A 19896-nucleotide genomic window follows, 5' to 3' on the forward strand; every position below is an offset into this window, starting at 1 on the left:
CTTCCACATTCATTCAGCAAATACTAAGCACAAAAATCATTGTCACTTTAATAAAACCAGATAACCTAGGTGTGCACTACTTACAGGTTTAACCAGGAGGACCGGAAAATTAGATATACTTTAAAAACCTGGGATTTTAAGAGGAAAGGCTAAGCTGTGCCAAATTCCCTTTCAATACATACACGAATTTCTTGCACTATTCTAGGGCCTTGCCCTGTATTTGTTCATGTTTCTGAAAATCTAATTTTTGTGACTACAGATTTTATCAGCAGTCTCCAGATCATGTAGTGACTTTTTAACACTAAGTAGCTTAGCTCCAATTGCCCTCCAGAGAACCTGACTAATTTCATTTGACCCTACTCATCTGCTTTAATAACATTTAAGTACCATCCATTCCTTTTGGAGGGCTTATGATGGTATATCCTGTTCAATTTTGATGATTAACAGCTAATGATTCTTAGTCAAATTTGAAATTCAGCAACTGGATAAACTCTCAATTTTATTCTTTACTGTCCATCCGTCAACACCACAGTCCCTGTATCCATCACCTCTTCAGCTGTCAAACCACCCACTTCAAAGCTGCAACTATTCAGCCCATAGCACCCCAAGGGTTAAGAGTTATGGCTTTCAGGTAGATCTATCACATTTTTGTTAGGTTATGGATTCCCTTTCATGTTTTATAAATGCAGGTAATACAAGGGAACTAAGTAGGAAACATACTTATAAGGCATGAAGGAAGTATCTTATTGGTACAAGATGAGAACAGGTTAAGAGCGTCACAAAATGACAGCCCAGCATTATTGCCTTTGGAAGTTTAATTTTAATTTAATTGCTACAGGCAAATGCCAGGGTGGTTCCTTTGAAATGAGCAGGGTCAGTTTCCTTCCCCATCCTATATTAAGTCAAGCTTCTGCTCTATCTAAATACATTGTTGTCGACAGGACGTTAAAACTAATGCTTCCTTGCTTCTTTTCTTCCAGTTTCAATGATGTCTCCTATTAAACTAAATATGTTATACCCCAAGATAGCTGTGGCTTTATTATGGGTGGGGACGAAGGCCACTGACCCATAATCAACATTTGTTAACATTCAGTAGTAGATGTGGCTGAATAACCAGATTTACAACTTTGAATAAGACAGGAAAATACCTAATCTTATGATCTGAAATGTAATTTTTTATAACTAATGCAAATTCACATTGATGTACTTTTTTGAGTAAAAAGTTCTTAAAAAGGTACCACTAAATCAAATTTTAACGTAGCAGTGAAACCCAAGGCCAACAGTAGCATTTATAATGAAGTAGCAATAATATTTTGGAAACAATGTATTAATCAGGTAGCTGTACTTTAATCTATTTCAGCCTCATATGTTCATACCTAAACATAAGAAAAGCCATTGAACAATTCAACTTATTCTAATTACCTTTGGTGATGTAGGAAACAGTAGAATAATGGCAAGAGCAGGGCGTGGCACAGAGGGTAGCAACTCTGGATCCAACCCAAGTACATCAACCATCTGCCATTTTGAAGGCATGCCCAGTTTCTGCAAATACTGAAACAAGAAGATGATTAATATCTAGTATTTCCAGATCCCCTCCCTATGAAAGAACTTTGGCCAAGCAAATTTGTCAGCTAACTTAGCTAAATAATTCAGCATTCTGGTCCAAGATGCTGGAATTTGTAGTAGTATTTTGCAACCATGACTTAGTAAACTGATCATCCAGTAATATTGACACACCTGCTTACTTTGGAATGGGAATTATTAGCTACATTCTTCTTGAATGTCTGAGGGTATTTCACTTGTGTCTCATCTCACACACCAGACTGAACAGTTGACAGGGCCATGTTTTTATTATATCTTTCAAGTGTTCTGTCAAATTCTTCACACAGGATCACATCTCCCATTTCATCTACATCCACCTCCATTTCCATAACATTGCCCCCAAGTGCATCTCCCTTGTATAGAAACTGTATTCCTTCCACATTTCTGCTTTCCCTTCTTGGCTTAGGTCTGGTTTTTCATCTGTGCACTTGTTATTCATACAGGTAGTTCTCTTTTCTCCAAGAGTAATTTTCTGTAGGTAGCATCTATCTTTCACATAGAATAATATGCTTTGAAATCCTTACACTTGTCCTCTAGCCATTCCTGCTTAACCATTGGGCACTTCTTATCAATCTTGTTTTAGAGATCTGTATTACTTTTCATTCGTTGCATTTTTATATTTCTGTCTTCCATCAATTAAATTCAGTATCTCCCGTGGTATCTACCGACTTCTACTAGGCCTTGTCTTTTCAGTTTTCTGTCGCCTTTACTGTTTCTTCTCTCAAAACTACCGATTTGTCTTCTGCATTCCTTTACCCTGTTCTCACCAATTGTTCCCTGATGCTCCCACAAAAACACACTAACATCTGGTTCTATCAGTTTGCCATTCCCATCTCAATTTCCTACCTTTTTGTGATTGCTTCAGTTTTAATCTACAGTCTATAACCAATAGACGTTTGGCAGGGTCGACATCTGACACAGCAAATGTCTTGTGCTCTGTGGAAAATTCTACAGGACAGCTTTCACTTTCACACCATTTCCCCAGTCTATACTCACCTACAAGTTTTCCTTCTATTCCTACTGCCAAATTATGGTCACCCATCACAATTAATTTATCTTCTATCTGAACTAAAGCAGTTATCTCTCTACATTATCTTAAACTACTTCTAATGTAGTGTGGGTTGTTGTGCAGGAACAAAAACAACACTCGCACCGCAAACAGTAGATGAATTAAATGGAAACTAGAGTAGTGTCTTATGCATTGTCCATGTCGGGTCAACATGGAAGTGAACTGCAGCGGAGCAGACTGATTGGTTACTGGTTTCAGATTGCGTCGCTGCAGCACATTAATCCTAAGTAAACCTTTAAGCAGACTTCAGAAATTCATTAAAAGGCATCGGCATGTATTACATAAACAATACTGGAATGTAGTACCCTCTACAACAAAATGTGTTGCGCACTGCAGTTATTCCTTAAAGCAATTTGATTTATTACTATTCGAAAGCTAACATTTCTGAAAAACACGAACATTTAGTGGGCACCCGCATAATAGATTTTTACGTTACAAATGTTTCACTAACTATACACTACCGCACACACATCTTTGTTTATTTCCAATTTTATACCATTTCCACAGAAAATAGGAGTTTTGATGTATGGTATTAATGATTTATTACACAAACTTTGACTATACTTCACAACCAATTATGATGTGAAATACTTCTTCCTGTCACGCAATCCTGCCTAATCGATTTTACTATTCCGAACATAGTTGAGAAAAACTAACATTTTCAGTACTCAAGTATTTGCTTGCCGGTAGAATCTTTCGTGATACCGCCATTTTTCGTAAATACCGGTACTGTTAAAGTAGCTGATTTCGAACTTAACCCAATCTACATGAACTTACCAGATCAGCATCCGTCGACATGCGCAATTTACTTACAACAGTGCGAGGGTTGGAAACTCACCTTATTCATCACCTAGAACAAAAAAAATTCTCCATAAGTGAAAAGTGTATGAAATAATTTGTTATCAGACAAATGCTGATATACTTACATCAGGATTTGATTCTAAGGGAACCCACGCCATTATTAATGACAGCTCACAACAAACGACACCAGCACACAGAACAAACGCTGCAACTTCTAGGGGAACCTGTTCAATACTGACTGCGAGCCGGTGACAAACAACTTACGAACAGCGTCCTCTCACTGCATTGGTGGCTTTCGCTGGGGTTGACGTCACACATTGTCATTGATCCAACGTCCAAAGAGGAGTCAATAGTACAAGGAGATTCACGAAATTTACGTAAAGACAATTAGGACGCATTATTTGTCAAAATTGGTCATCTGTTCTTTGATTCGAAATTTACTGAAGAAAAATTAATCACACTAAAATACAACGAAAAGTTACTATCAACAATATGTTGACCTTTGTTACCACAAAACTTTAGCCGTCAAGTATTTATGTCTGTGGAAATAGATCCGTCACACAGTTAACATACATGGAATTGCGAATTACTTTTGTAGTAATAAATAGTTTAAAATTGTTGTAATCTCGGCATGTACTTAAATCGCGACGAAATTTCCAATGCGGCCCTATCAACAGACATATTTCCTGGTCAATAGCGCATGAAGCGTGTTTCAGACGCTCTACATAAAAAAATAAAATGACGTAGTTGTTATGAAAAGGCTCACATAAATCTGACATCTAATTTTTAAATTTCGCGCTTCTTGCCCAGCTGACAGAGTGGTCTGTTTCAACTTATAATGGCGTATTAGCAGTAGTTATGTGCACGCGTTATTTGTGATAGATGTGTGATCACCAACCCACTACTGCAGTTTTTCTGATTTTTGACAGAAGATCCCATGACCCGCTCTCACCTTTCATTGAAGGTATCATAGGGCTGCTTAAAAAATTTGGTTTCTATTAATGTATTGGAATTGCGCTTGGTGGCACACAGTTCGGTGGACTGTTTTGTACATTTCTCAGGCTCACAGTCATCGCGATGCGTTTCAACAAACAGGAGCTGACAACATTAGCCACGCAGCCTTCACAGAAATTTGACAAAGAAGGTGTTTTGTTCCTGCGCGAAAGGCAGGAAGGTTTCTTTCGGCGTTCCGAAAGTAAGTTCAGTTTTCCTTGTAATTTTGATACATTAGAGGTTACTTCATTGTTACAGTACCTATTACTAGAGCTAGCCTTATAACGAAAATAGAGCTACAATTTCGTACCGTGTTTTTGGCACGTATTGTTTAATGTGTTAAGACATTGTTTCCTATCAGTTGGCCCATAATTGTAAACACAAGGTGAACTAATTGAAAAATAAATTCTTCCGTCTTAATGTTGTAAATATGAAAAAAAAAACATATTTTCCATCTGTTAATGGCGTGTTTTCAGTAGTAAAGAAATTGTTATCGTCCGTAGTGGACACACAAAAAAGTGTGTAAAAATGGAAAAAGGAAATATGCACATCACTTTGTCTGTTCGCTTCTGGATATACTAGTTATGTTGAGGTATCTGTCATTCAGTGAAGTGGTAAAAAGTTCGTTACCTGTGACGTAAATCCGTATTGTACTTGTCCTGCAGATTTTGCAATAGATTCATTGTCCGTTTGATTACACATAACGGGAATTTGTTTCACAGCACAGACAACCTATTTTCATAGTTTTCAACATTAAAATCTGCAGTTTTACCCCTTTTAGTGGCAACATTGTACAGCGGTGAATCTCATTCATTCTGATGGTACTGGACACCAATCAGGTGTTGAAGCATCACAATGCTATTGGCAGAAAAACTGTGCAAGGATTAAAATTTATGAGACAATTACAGGTACAGTACCAGAGGCCAGGACAGGCTGGTGATTTAATTTCACTAAGAGGAAAGGTGTTGCATCTGAAAGGGAGTGATAGCGTAGATATGGAGAAAAGTTATTGGAGAAGTATGTGGGGTTATATAACCCAACTGGACCATTGCCACCTACACCTCTGCTGCAGCACAGAATTTCCACTGGGAACAAGCCACGTGTGCTCAAAAAAACATACATAGTGCCACATTATTTACAATGTGTGATGATCAACAACTTTGGGATGGAACTATAGAAGAAAGTACTGTCCTGCTCAGCACTGGTAATAATTTTGCCAAAGAAGCCCTCAGATAGGAAAAGTGCTTGTAGGTTCTATTGTGATTAAAGATTTCTAAACCAATGAACAGTTTGACACCTACCTCATGCTCAGTATCACAGACACAGTAGACCTTTGGTTTGCATAGCGGGTGTCACCAATTGGAAATAGCAGTGGAAGATCAGCCTAAAACAGTGGTGTTGGTCCCACTTGGTCGCTTTCAGTAATATTGGATACCTTTCAGTTTAAAAAATGCATTGGTAGCTTTCCAACACTTGTTAGACGCGATGCTGCAGTGCCTGAAACCAAAGCAATGCTCGCTGTATGTAAAGGACATAATAGTATTCTCCAAGGACATACAGGAGCACATAGTGGCTCTGAAAGAAGTATTTGAATGGTTGCATGCAGAAGGACTGACTATCAAAAAATTGTCACTTCACATTGCAGTAGGTACACTTTTTAAACCACATTATTGGTCAGGATAGGGTGCATACCAAACCACAACTTGTGCAAGCCATAAAGGATTTTCCAATGCCTAAAACGGTAAACGTAGTGCGCCATATCTTGGGATCGCCAATTTATGTTGAAAATGCATTCCAAAATTTACGGAGGTAGCAACACCCCCTAAAACATTTGCTAACAAAAAGGAATAAAATCTCACTGGACTTGGGATAGCGATGAAGCTTTTATTATTGATCACTGATCCTGTCCTTATTTTTCCTGACCATTGAAAACAGTTTAACTTGTGTGACTAGAGCAGTCAGACTCTAGGCTATGTCCTAAGACCAGAGGTGGATGGGGTAGAACACACTATAGCATATACTCCAGACAGATGAATAAAGCAGGAAGAAATTATTTAACTACAGAAAAAGAAATTCTAGTGCTAGCTTTTGGCATCACCTATTTCCCTTGCTATCTGTATTGGGGGGGGGGGGGCATTTTGTCAGAACAGACCACACAGCATTAAAGTGGCTTTAGGAACTAGAAGATTCAATGAGCCATTTAACCTCCTGGGCCTTACAGCTAAACGAATTTGATTTAGAGGTAGTGCATCATCCAAGAAAATTTCATAGCAATGCAGACAGGTTAAGTATCAAAGTATGTGCCATAGAATGCATTGGAGTAAGTACGGAAGAGTGGTGCAGAGCTCAAGCTGCCATTCCCTATTGTCAAGGGCCTGCAAAACAAGCATAGTTCAACTCTGATGATGGAGTGCTTAACAAGCAAATACCATGTGGTCGCTGCATAGTTGTACCAGCCTGTTTATGGGGTGAAGTATTGAGGCAAGCCTATGATTACATTGTAGCTGGACGTAGAGACTTTGAGCACTGGATTGCCTCATTGCAACAATTACTGATGGCCACAGAGGTTTGTGTAGTCTGACATTGTCATGCTGCTGAAGGAGAGGGTGCCTCGTGTGTGGATGAACTCTTTGAATTCATGCTTTCACTTTTCTGAGGATGTCTCAGTACTTTTCAGAGTTTATGGTGGTGCATTTAGGTGTGAATTCCAAATGCACCCAAATTTGAACAACCCAGAACACTGTGAACTTGACTTTGCTTGCTGATAGCATAGCCCTGAACTTTTTTGGCGTTGGTGATCCTTTCTAAAATAACTATATTGTTGCTCACTTCTTTTTAAGGTCAAAATGGTGAACCAAACATTCATCACTTGTCAGATCGTTAAGAAAACTGTTGCCCTCACACTCAAAATGCAAAAAAATTGACGAGACATGTCCAGTATCCTCTATTTCATGTTAGGATTGAACATTCGATGCACTTGCCATGCATGTGGTTTCCTGTACCGCAGTTCTGCAGTGATGGCATATATGTGCAATTATGATATTCCACACTTACATGGGAGCTGTGCTTTTTGTTATCCAGCAGTTTTTTGTGGTAAGTTCCTCAACGCAGTTCTGATGAGTCTCATCGGATGCTGTCTGCGATCGCGATCATCCACTCTGAGCTCTGTCACACGTGTTGAGATTAACACCACTGTTTCTTTCATTAAAAGCCCAGACAATCCAATGTTAAACATTACTGATGTTGATACAATTGTCATCGTACACAGCTTTCATTCGTCTCTCGTTTTGTGTGGTGAGAAACTAGATTACAGCAAGCTGTTTCTCGTGAACTGCCTAGTTGCACAAAAAAATTCAGAGCCCTCTAGCATTGAGGCTGCAATTTGGATCAGCGAAGTGGAAAAGTTGATGAAGCCATATGCAAAACATACAATACCACAACTGATACTGAGAGCAGAAAACAAATTGGGAGCCATTACTTTCCAGCACACTGTTTTACTGACCATAATTCATCATTTGTCACATTAATTGGCCTTGAACACTATACCAAACCAACAAGCAGAAAAAGTTGTGCAAGCTTTGACAAACCAATGGTTATCTAAATTTGGCATGCTATAACAACTGACCGGGGCATGAACTTCGTCAGAGCTATTGAAGTAGTTATGTCGACCATTACGTGTGAAGACGCTATGTACTAGTGCCCTGCGTACACAAGCAAATGACAGAATGGAGAGTGTTCACAGGACATTGTGTAAAATACTAAGTTATAACATTAATAGTAGCCATAATTGGGATACCCTCCTGCAATTTGTTGTGTGCATACACAACTCAAAAATTCACTAAAAACACAGGCCTTTAGCCCTATGAAGTTATTTTTGGTTGGAAAATGCTCTCACCTTTTGAATTATGTCAACCTACTCTGGGTGAGGATACATTATCTGTCTGAACTTTGCTAAAAGGTTGTAAAAAGTATCTGGCATCAGATGAAAAAAGTGAATACAAAGGCTTTAGAACAAGAGGAAAGCACCCACATTAAAAAAGCCACGTTACATAAAAGCCACGTTACATAGGTGTCACATGGGGCCGTGGTTAATGCTAATTAAACTTCAAGTTCCAAAGGGAAAACTAAGAAATTCATTCCATGATACCAAGTTCCTTGTCAGGTAGTCGAATCAACATTCTCAGTTAATGTTCAAATACAATTGCAGGCCCAAACCACAGTTGTTCATATAGGAAGATTTTGTTCATTCCTGGGTGAATTGTATGTACTGCCTTGATTACTGGCAGCACCTTCTGAAGGTCGATGGGATTCAGTCAGAGAGAACACGAGAAAGAAAGGTAGGACTTAGCCATTGAATCAGGGTGTACCTACAATTTTTCCGACACCTCCATATGCCTTAAGACCATGAGGTAACTTTGCAGTTGGGCCATTCCATGTCAAGTCATCCAGGCCATGACACCCATTATCTAGTTTTGAACAGAGATTTTGTGTACTGCTTTTGTATCTAATATCATGAACTTTTGTCAATTTTTATTGCTTTATATACATTCTGTTGGTAGCAATTGCTGCAGGTTTGATGCAATGCGTTACTTCAAAGCAAACTGTAAAAATTTGAAAATTGGATGCAGTTTTTAAACAAAAAATGGTATGCTGACAGTTTTTTCCATGACTATCCTTTTGGACATGTAGTTTCTGAAAACATGTTAAAATTATCCAATTAAATTTTTGTAAATTGATTTTATGTAATTTTCTTGTTAAATCTGGAAAAAAATATTTTGGACAATTGCCCCCCTCTGGAAAACACTGAAAAAATTAAAATGATCTCCAAATAATAATTTTTTATCCAAATTGAACAAAAATTGCAATATATGAAACAAAATTACTCATTATGAAATAAAGGGCAACTTGTACATTGCATGACATATGAACACTTTTTTACTTCTGCCATAACCAAATTAACTCAATGTACAAATACATAGTATTTTGTCAAAAGCCAATATTGTCAACACTGCACAAAATGCAGGTTCTGCAATCTGCATTCAAGTTGATTCGGGACTACACATGCGACAAGACACTTTGATGCTTAGGTAACATTTTTTTAGATGAGAACCACTTTTCTTCCACCAACTTTGAGGTCTCTTTGCTCAGGGAATAAGTACGGCCTGTTACTGTGGTGATATCAGCTTCACACAGAATATGAGAGAAAGAAACATCACAAACATCATTATCAGGCCAATAGAAGGATGGGGATGGTCTGTGAGGATGCATGAACCTTACTGTAACATCTCCTTCTTCACAATTCACCTTCTCAGCAATTCCCAAATATCAAGAAGAGTCATTGCACATGCAGCATAGCATTTGGGCTGCTCAGTGCATTCTGGCATTAGTGGTGGAAGTACACCTGAGAAATCATTCGCGATACTAAAATCCGTATAACAGCTCAGCCTTTTTGCTCCAATTTTGGTTTGTGATATTGGTACAATGTGATGCATAGATCGTGTTCCAGGGATTGTTTTTACACTTGTGAAGCGCTGAGAAAGATAATGTCTGACTTGTACCATTTCATCTTTTGAAACAAAGGGAACTGAAATGCCTTGTAGGTTCTCATGACAGAATTCAAATACCTGTGAAGCTGTAAGTATTTGATCTGTATAAACTCTTTGTAAACTTGTTTCTGTGACAAATCTTTTAACAGTGCCACCAATACCATGACAGGGAGATTTGCCATGGCTGGTAGCAAAAAGGACCAGCTGCACTTTATGATGAAGTTGTGTTCATGGTAGCAGATATTTCTGAACTTGTTAGTTTTAATACTGTGCAGCACAGCCATCAGTGAAATATTCGACATGTTCAAGATGAATTTCTGGATATTCACACTTCAAAAAATTCAGTACAGTCTTCTGAGTCTGGTACACCGAGGCAACATCATGTTCTAGATCATCAGAAACAATACAAAGACATTTTGCATGTAACTGTTTTTTCCAATTTGTAATATATATACGGACAGTGTGAAGAGTGCAGCTGCTGTTTTTCCAGTGGTGCCCTGTACTTTATCATGAACAACATAATTAAGATTTTCACTGAAGTCCATTAAAATTAACACAGATCATCAAGTGTTTCCTTCTTCATTTCAGATAATCAAATTGCGATTGAGAAATAAGAGTGTCTAGTAAGTTTTTCAATTTTCTTAATTAGTGTGTCACAGAATTCTGATAGAGAAGTGATTTGAACACTTAGTCACTCTATCAGTTGATACCCATTCACCATACTGAACCATCTCATCAGGATCATAGTCTTCTATTTCATTTTCTAAGTGGGTTTGAAGCAATCAACTGGTGGGGCATTTTTCACACAGATGAAGCATACAGGCTCAGTTTTTTATATCACGTGTTATTATTTTAATTAGATCTTGGTATGTTTCTTTAATAGAAATGGAATTTGGAAGCAATATAACGTTTTGGTGGCAAAAGCACAGACATACGGTATATGTTCCTGATGATCCTGCAACTTTCCACTGTTTTGGTCAAAGAGAAGCAAATTTTGAGAATCCTACTTTGTCTTCAGAATACTTATTTTTATAGAGAGAATACAGTTCAGTTAAATTACTTAAAACAAGACGCTTTTGTTCATAGGTATTTTTGCTGGTGCTCACTTTGTCTTTTTTCCCAGGCATTATTCTTGTGTTGTCATCATCCAAATAAAAACTCTTTACTTTTTACACTGTATCATGTGGCAATGTCTTTCCTCTTTTCTCCTCAGACATCAATAAAATACCCTTCTCCATTAAAAGAGCTCTTGCTTGTCATACCAAATATTCAGAAACCTGAAATTCGTAACTGACTTTCTGTCAAGACCAAGTTGGCGGAACAAGAGTAAGTAACTGAATTTTTTCACGATTATTTGCATATTTAAGTTTCGGTTTGATTTTGTCCATGAGTTCATCATGATGTTTTGCCTTTTCTTCCAGTTCTGTTAAATCACTTTCAGGGATAGTGCTTGCATCAGCAGCCAGCTCAACTTGATATTTATGTGAAATTTTAGTTTTCAGAGCCCCAGCTCCTGATTCCAATTTTCGTTTGGCTGCTGCATACAGACTATGCCAAGCAACTGAATGCAGCTTTGCAGGAGATACTCCTAAGCTAGTTAAGCTAGTATTGAGCACAGATTTTTCAGGAGTCTGTACCTTCACATTACTGTCATTTATATAGTCTGGTGATGAGTCGTCACTTGATTGTTCTCATTAATAAGTTTGATAGAGGTTGGACACATTTTCTCCCCAGGAATAATGCTAAAGTCTCTAATTTTGATGGTCTTTGCCTTTTCTAAGTTAATTTCATGCAATCCCGAAGAAACAGATCGTTTATGGGGCTTGAAGGAATCACAGCAAATTTTCTTATGTAGAGAGAGGTGCCTATCTTTGCGTTTAACACACACAAAACAATTAAATCACATTATGAATGACTGTCACTTCGCCATGTCACTTCGCCATAATAAAAGTTTTTGTTCTTCACTGGTCGGTTCATTCACACAAGTCAGGTTATCACATATATCTTGCAGATACTGCCCAAGAAAACACTGCCTACTTGTTCTTTCCATACTGCTTCAGTCATAAAACCAATATTTGTCGTAAATAATTCAAGAGGATTGGTGTAACCTAAAAAATAATTAAATAATGAAAAAATCATTCTATCCCGTTGTTTCATTACAAAAGTATTTCACATTATTATTGTAACATTAGGGGACTTACATTTGTTTTGGAATGAATAGTTGAAAACTGCAACAATTGAATTTTTAACCAATAATTGACTCTGGGTACAACTCAGTACAAGAACGGAGAACTGCATGCTCAGTGAACACATGACTCAAAACAAAGAAACTGGATGATATAATACATGTAGTGGCAATAAAACAGTCATGAATTAGCAACTTCAATATTTCTTTTATAATAATGTTGTTTTTCACACTTACCATTATTTCTACAAACTGATTCTTTTTGTGTGACATAATGGAATAGGCTGTTTATAATAATATTGTAAATTTTTCAAAGATATCTATGAGGGGGGAATACCTTAAATAAATCATAATGTCCATGCATGGATTTTGTTTAAAAGAAGTTATTTACAGTTTTTTCTGAGATGTAGATGATGTATATTCACTACAAGAAGCATGACTATAAAAATATAAACCTTCCTCTTTAACTAAAAAAAAAAAAATTTCAGGCTTCCATTGCAAAAAATGTAGGAATTGTTGCATTTTTAAATTATAAAGGAGCTTGTCTATGAAAGCCTGAATTCCTGAATCTATACAACTTCTTTTTATCAGAAGAGAAAAAGTAATTGACCTGCAAGATTTACATTTTGGAAATGTGAATACATCTAGGTAAACTTCCACTATCCAAAATTTCAAGGATTTGCGTGACGATGGGTGTCATTTCCTTAAATTTCTGGATGATTTGATGTGGAATGACCCAACTGGATTTTTGTGTTTTACTCAGTCATTATTGGGAATACTTGTAAGTAGGCTACAGAATATGGTTAAGTCTGTGATTGTGTCGTTTATATAAGAAAGTCTCACAAGAAACATTTGTGTTAGGTTATAGAAGACTTTCCAGGTGAAATTTTACTTATAACATTAGTAGAACATTAGTGTGTCTAATTTTTAAGGAAAACATAAGTACTACATAGTGCAGTACATTTTTAGTTTGTTAAATATATGATATCCGTAGAAGAATATAAGCAGATAGGAAGTACAGGGTGAGTCAAAACGGACTTTATACGTCTGGAATGACATATAAATTTATGGAGAAAACATACAGAATTGGTAGGTGTGACATTTTGTAGCAAACAACCTCAAGTTGCACATAAAAATGCCAAGTGTCATTTTGGTTCGATGTCACTACCATTTGTGATGCCGCAAACATCCCACCGGTATTCACTTTCTTCCCACACTTGTAGCAGCAAATTCGGCATAATTTGTGCAACGGCAGGGTAGATTCGATTTTACATGTTTACTAAGTTGTTTGGTAGGGGAGGAACATACACATGGTCTTTAATGAAACCCCAGAGAAAGAAATGCAGTGGTGTCAAATCTGGGGAGTGTGCTGGCCATGCAATTAGTCTGTCACAGCCTGAGAAGCAATTATGGAGGAAACCTCGAACTTCCATGAGGAAATGAGGTGGTCACCTTTGTGCTGGTAATAAACCATCCCATCTCAGTCACTTTCATTGATCTGTGGAATTAAAACAATGACACTTTTCACCATGAAGAAGAAAGGACTGTACACTTTCAATCTGCTAAGGGCACAAAACACATTAACTCTGGGGCTGCTACGAATGTGTTCCAGGATTGCATCTGGATTTTCGCTGCCCCATTCTATGCAGTTGTGGCTGTTCATCATGCCACTGATACGAAATGTTGACTTATCGCTGAAGATTATTGTGTTCAAGAATGTCTCTTCAGCCTCTATCCTATGTAACTTGTCCCCACTGAATTCCCCACAAGCAAACTAATTTGCATCACAGATGTTCTGTGCCATTTTGAATATGTATGGTTTCAAGTACGTAAATGTCTAGGCAGTACCCACCAAATATCTTTTGTGGAATGCTGGTCTTGCGAGATGCATGTCCTGTTTATTTTTGTGGACTGTGGGTAAAGCTTTACCTAACCTATTCGACATAATCATCAACATGTGGATGACCTGGTGATTTATCATGTCTGAGTGAACAACTCGTCTCAGCAAAGTTCGTGTGCCAAGAGTAAATTGAAGGCATGCTTAGAGATTGTTTAGCGCAATTTATGCTGAACAGTTGTTGCAGAGTTCATTTCATGAAATCAAGCGAGTATGCTCTGCACCAGTGAAAGTAGTCATTTTAACAGTGCACTACTCTGGCACTCCAGGTTGCAGAATGGAGTAATGGTGCTCTAAGTGAATCACACTTGAGGTCAGTTACTACACAGTGACAGATCTACTGATTATGTAAGTTCTTTCAATAAATTTCTACATCATTCCAAACTTGTAAAGTTCTTTTTGTCTCACCTTCTTTGACAATAACTGAGTAGGTGTATGAGTGTCACACTTTGGCATTTTACAGATTTTTATAGGTCAGTTTGGTCATTTGAGATGAGGGATTTGAGGAAGTATTAAGAACCTCTGATTTGACACGAAATTAACGTGGCTTGTGCACCTGAAAGACATGCAAACGAAGAGCATAAAATCATTGAATATTTTGAAATGCATCAGCAGAGATGTGTGAATAGTTGACAGGTCCCGCTCCCTGCAGTTTTAGAAACATTTCTCAAATCATAATTAAAGTATGGCAGCAAGATTTCTGTTTTTGGGCCAACACATACCTCCTATCTTAAGATGTTAGAAGCTGTCCACCATGAGAGCATTTGGATCATACTAGACCAACCCAATTCAGGGCCTGTGAGCAGAGACTGGTGAACCTCCACTCAGAATTCATCGGTGCCCCTCCTTCTGGCTCAACAGGCACTCAAAATTTCGGAATTGCCCATTATTAGCATTTGGTGCTTTGAGCTGCTGTTCAGGAATCGGCTCCAAGTGGGCGAAGCTGGTTGGGTACTCGTGGATCTGAATATATCAGTCTTCAGAATTTCCACCTTGGGCATCTACAGTGGCTCTAAGTGACTTAAGCTTGATGCAACAGAAAGAACTTGTACTGCAGATTTCATGTTTACCGATCGGTTTTCTTCAATTTTAGGTACATACCACAGTTTTATTGTTCCATACATGGGTGGCTTCTAGCAAAGGAATGCACTTCGTTGCTCAGCTGTTTTCCCTCATAGGGTTTTCCAAGTATCCCTTCCAGAACACGTTACAAATTATGATGTAGAGCTATATGGTATTATGAGGACACTGGAGTGGATTCAAAGGTGACACAGTTTGAAGTTTCTTGTCTGCCCTGACTCCCTCAGTGTGGTACAAGCAGTCCACCGCATGTACCCAGTAGACCAGTTGATTCAGATCATCCTGGACACCTTACAGCAGATTCAACACCAAGGCAAGGAGGTGGTCTTTTGCTGAATACCTGAAAACATCAAGATACAGGGAAGTGTGACTGTCAGTAAAACAGCCAAAGAAATGTGTAGAGATGGTGGTGAGAGCTGATGGGCCATCGCCTTGCATGCAGTCGTCTCATTGTCCAACAGGTGAATTGTGTGTCAGTGTGAAACAAAATTGTTTGAAGTGATGAACAACAAACAAACTTCAGTCACCCAAATCAACCATGCATGCATGCATGGGGAACTTCATGCCAACCACACCGCTGGAAGGAAGTGCTGCTTACCAGACTGTGCATAGAATCTTGCTAGTAGTGCGTGACTTCCTCCTCCAGTGGGAGCATCCATCTCTCTGTGACGTTTGTGACGTGCCGTTTTCAGTTCAGCATGTTTTGGCTACATGTATTTTATGTACTGACGTTAGGGCAACTATCATTTTGGCTGGAGATTTGTCCACCAACTTCACGTAACACACTTCTGGCTTAATAGCTTATCCAGGCAGTTCAACAGTTTTATTAATCGGTTTTCATAGTAATAGCTTGATATATCGTGGTGACAGCTTTTTCATAATTGTTAGGTGGAATTTCGTGCATAATAAGCAACTCCACCTGTGGAGACAGCCTTGCTGCTCCCCATCCCCCGTTCTTCTTTGCCTCCCTTCCCCCCCTCCCCATCTTCACCAAATAAATGGCATGATGGTGTTTCCAAGGGAGCTGATGACCATGCCCCTTCCCCATATCCAACATCACCATATTATTGTCATCAAACATTTAATATGTTGTGTTGTTTAATGTTTTCTCAGTGTAGTAAATGTTGGCAATGCTTATGCTTGTTGACTGTAAGTGGAAGTCCCGAGGACACTAATTGTGGTGTGCGGCACCAAACATATCTGGATACATTCTGCTAACAACCACTGTTTGAAACAAAATGTAGCACAGGCACTGAACTATCCATATCTCGCTACTGCACCCTCTTTCATGGACAGTGTTATCCAAGATACCCTCAATGTTTGTTCCGTTGATAATTTAGTTAGCAGAGACACTTAATATACCCTCATAGTTGTATTTAACACTGTCCATACTAAATTTTTTATTACAAATAACATGATAACACAATAGATCGAGAACTCTTCAGTTTGGGCCCTTTGTGTTTAACAGCATATCCTGTGACTTATTTTCACAACCAACCAACAGAACACACTGTACTCAGGTGCCAGGGTTAGTTGTTATTGGAGAGTGGGTATATTGTTCATTTAGGATTAGAGTTGGGCAATACACTGGTGTTAGCGACATGCAATAAGTCCACTGTCTGTATACCCATGTTTCACCTTACACCAATAATGTTTTGTAACTGATTGTACCTGCAACCCTCAAACTCTCAATGATGACACAGTCTGTATGCTATCAGTCATGATTGTGTCTCACCTCAAGTTAAAACCTGAGATTAGTAGACAGCCCAATACTGCACTGGTAGACTGATGACATCACTAACATGGCAGATATATAAATATCAAATGACATAATTTACGATACAAAAACATTAGCAAAACTATACTTACATAGGACTGCATGGTTGTAACCATCTCCCCCCCCCCCCCCCCCCCCCCTCACTGGATCACCATCTCCTCTAGACCTGTATAGGTCTAGGAAACAATGTAATCTAAGCTGCCTCATGCAAAGCTTAATGGATAAATTTAATCAAAACACATTAATGATCTCTACAGCTGACGTATACACCACTGATCATTAAATTTGCAACACATCAAATTGGTATGAAGGATACTACATGCATGGATATGCAAATGGTTAGAATTTCAGCACAAACACAAAAAGTAGGTATGTATGATGCCATTTATATTCTGTAGCCAAAGAAAATTATGCAGTGGGATTCTCATTCAGAATTACATTTGGACTCGTGAAAGACATAGAAATGTGTACCGGGAAGGAACGCGGTTTGTAGAGACAGCGGTTAATTGTTCCATGATGTTGCCACTTGCATTGGTCGGGATCGCGTGATTGTTGTCTGAATATGGAATCATTAGATTGAAGAGGGCTGTACTCAGTACCACACAGGAACTCAGTGCTGCGTGGACTGGAGCCTGAGATGACAGATACATTGTTTGTGCCTTGAGTTAAGAAATGCCCTCATTTGCAGTAAGACAATTACCGTGCATAAAATATGATGATGTCTGAAGCAGCACATATGACAAAATCATTGTGTGGCTACTGTTGCTGGGGCTTTCCATAATGCTGAAGGCAAAGACAGGCTTCCCGACAGTACTGTGCCCAATGACGGCACGGGATGCAGGAGTGATTCCACACATCTTTGCAGACAAGTCCCAGTTCAGTATGCAACACCATATTGTAGGTATCCACTTCTGGAGGCTCAGAGGAGAACAAATGTAGCTATATTGCATTCGTCATTGTCATTCTGGTCCAGTACCTGGTGTGATAGTATGGAGTGCCATTGGCTACACAGTATGGTCACATCATTTTGATAGCTGGTAATTTGGACCATAGCTATTACATTTCTGATGTGTTATGGCTGTCAGCTGTGTCATATCTTTTGGTTTCCATTATTATATCTTCCAACATGATAACACAAAAGACTGCAGTTTGCCTGTGCCATCCTGATTTACCTCTGTGCGGAGTCCTGTTTGACTGTTACCCTGGCCAGCAGGCTGTCGAGATCTCTTACCTACTGAAAACATTCCATCATAGTTTCCCGAGAAACTGGCATGTCACCTTCATGAGCCATTACATTTGATGATCTCTGACATATATTTGAAATATCTGGCACTCAAGCTCAGTTTGACTCAGTCCCCAGCTTGGTGAAAACCGGAAGTGGCAGCTCTTGTTCACTAAATTTTTCACCATTTAGACCCCAAATCACCTAAGAATTTGTGTAGTTCTTACAATACTGCATGTACATAAGAAGTAAAATTTAGTTATTTATGTCCGATGACTGTGCCCATTATTAACGTCTGATGTTAGTTCTGCCACAGTATAGTGCCTGTAGTGTTTTATCATTCTGCCCAACTTCCAACATTTGACATCTGTAATGAGGAAATTTTATTTTATTTTATTTTATTTATTTATTTATTTTTTGTAAGGGCACAAGCAAGTGTATAGATCTCCATAACTACTATAATTGATTCATCTATGCTTTGCCCAGGATTTGATAGCATAATTCAGTTCATTCGTTTCCCTTGACTCCAAAGAGTTTAGGATTATCATGTTCTGAAATTGTGAGTTAGGCACAAGGCTTTTTTTCCTATATACTCATTGGTGTGTGACACACAGAAACAAGCAATAGTCAGTGGGTAACCTCTTAGGAGATACTTCTCAGTGGACTATTATAGCTGATGATTATACATACTGTTCTTAGTGTTTCCAGTCAATCTGTTCAATTATCATCTGACTGGAAAATGCATGGTGTGCCATGTCATAACCATTTATGATAACTATCCTGGGTGGTGGTTTAGGAGATGTTTTCCTATAGCAAAACTGCTTAGATTTTCAAAAATATATTTTAAGATGCTTCATTGTGCCTTGAATCTGGTTTATCACTAGCTAATATTTTTGAGACCTCACGGAATGCAAGGTTTCTTCAGTTCCTTGAGAAGGAACTGCAGATTTTTGTGCCAGTGGTTACATTTGTGCCACCAAGTATTGTTTCAAAGTAAACGGATTACTAGTACAAACAACATTTAAAGACAGTCATTGTGTTACATTGTGGGTAACAAGTGATACTTCTAGAATTTAGATGTACTGCGAATGAACAGAAGGAAACAGGAGTTTAGTGTACAATTTTGCAAATCAGAACATATTACTAGGAGAACTTAAGATGAATGGAACAGGTCTTACAAGCGACAGTAGTTGTTCTTGTTGCTTTTTTAACTATTAAAAACCATATATTACATATGATACCCACATATCTTTCAGTAACAGTGCAAGCAGGAAGCGGGAATCATCATATAATACATCTATCTGCTTTGTAATGGCAGCTACTTCATCTAATTTTTTTTTTTTTTTTAAGGCAAAGATCTATTAGAACAAACATTGTGTCCCTTTCCAGTCTAAATGCTGTGAAGGTGCTGTGAAACCTCTTGCCTTGCCTTTATGAAGTCAGTGTGTTGGTAAGAGCTAAAAGTTCCATTCGTAACTTACAGTTGCATGAGTGATTAATTGTAGACAAGGACTGGGTGATTTTGCCGTGGTATTTGGTATATTAACAATTTTACATCTGTAATACTGTGGGTTAGTGTAGTAGAGAAGTTAATGATTTATGCTAGAAGGGTAACAACATTTTTGAACATTTTTTGCTGGCAAATTCCAGTAACAGTAATGTGTCTTTTTTGTTAATTGTTATTAATATTTTAGCATACAACCACTAATATTAGGAACATAATC

At 38.2% G+C, this 19896-nt stretch overlaps 2 protein-coding genes across 3 annotated transcripts in view; one reads left to right on the forward strand and one right to left on the reverse strand.

The window, feature by feature from the left end:
• Positions 1-1584, reverse strand: part of LOC126259672 (ubiquitin carboxyl-terminal hydrolase isozyme L3) — a 28080-nt gene extending 26496 nt beyond the window's left edge. The window contains exon 1 of the mRNA XM_049956618.1: positions 1423-1584. Within this exon, the coding sequence (XP_049812575.1) occupies positions 1423-1533 (111 nt within the window). The 5' untranslated portion in view covers positions 1534-1584. The remainder of the gene's footprint in view (positions 1-1422) is intronic.
• A 2528-nt stretch (positions 1585-4112) lies between these two features.
• Positions 4113-19896, forward strand: part of LOC126259671 (inositol polyphosphate-4-phosphatase type I A) — a 272253-nt gene continuing 256469 nt past the window's right edge. The window contains exons 1-2 of one of the 2 annotated variants that reach the window (XM_049956616.1): positions 4113-4436; positions 4534-4667. In XM_049956616.1, the coding sequence (XP_049812573.1) occupies positions 4550-4667 (118 nt within the window). In that variant the 5' untranslated portion in view covers positions 4113-4436; positions 4534-4549. The remainder of the gene's footprint in view (positions 4437-4533; positions 4668-19896) is intronic. The other variant, XM_049956617.1, reaches the window with a different exon arrangement.

Source organism: Schistocerca nitens, chromosome 5, assembly GCF_023898315.1.
Source record: "Schistocerca nitens isolate TAMUIC-IGC-003100 chromosome 5, iqSchNite1.1, whole genome shotgun sequence".
In the NCBI taxonomy this organism is placed as follows: domain Eukaryota; kingdom Metazoa; phylum Arthropoda; class Insecta; order Orthoptera; family Acrididae; genus Schistocerca; species Schistocerca nitens.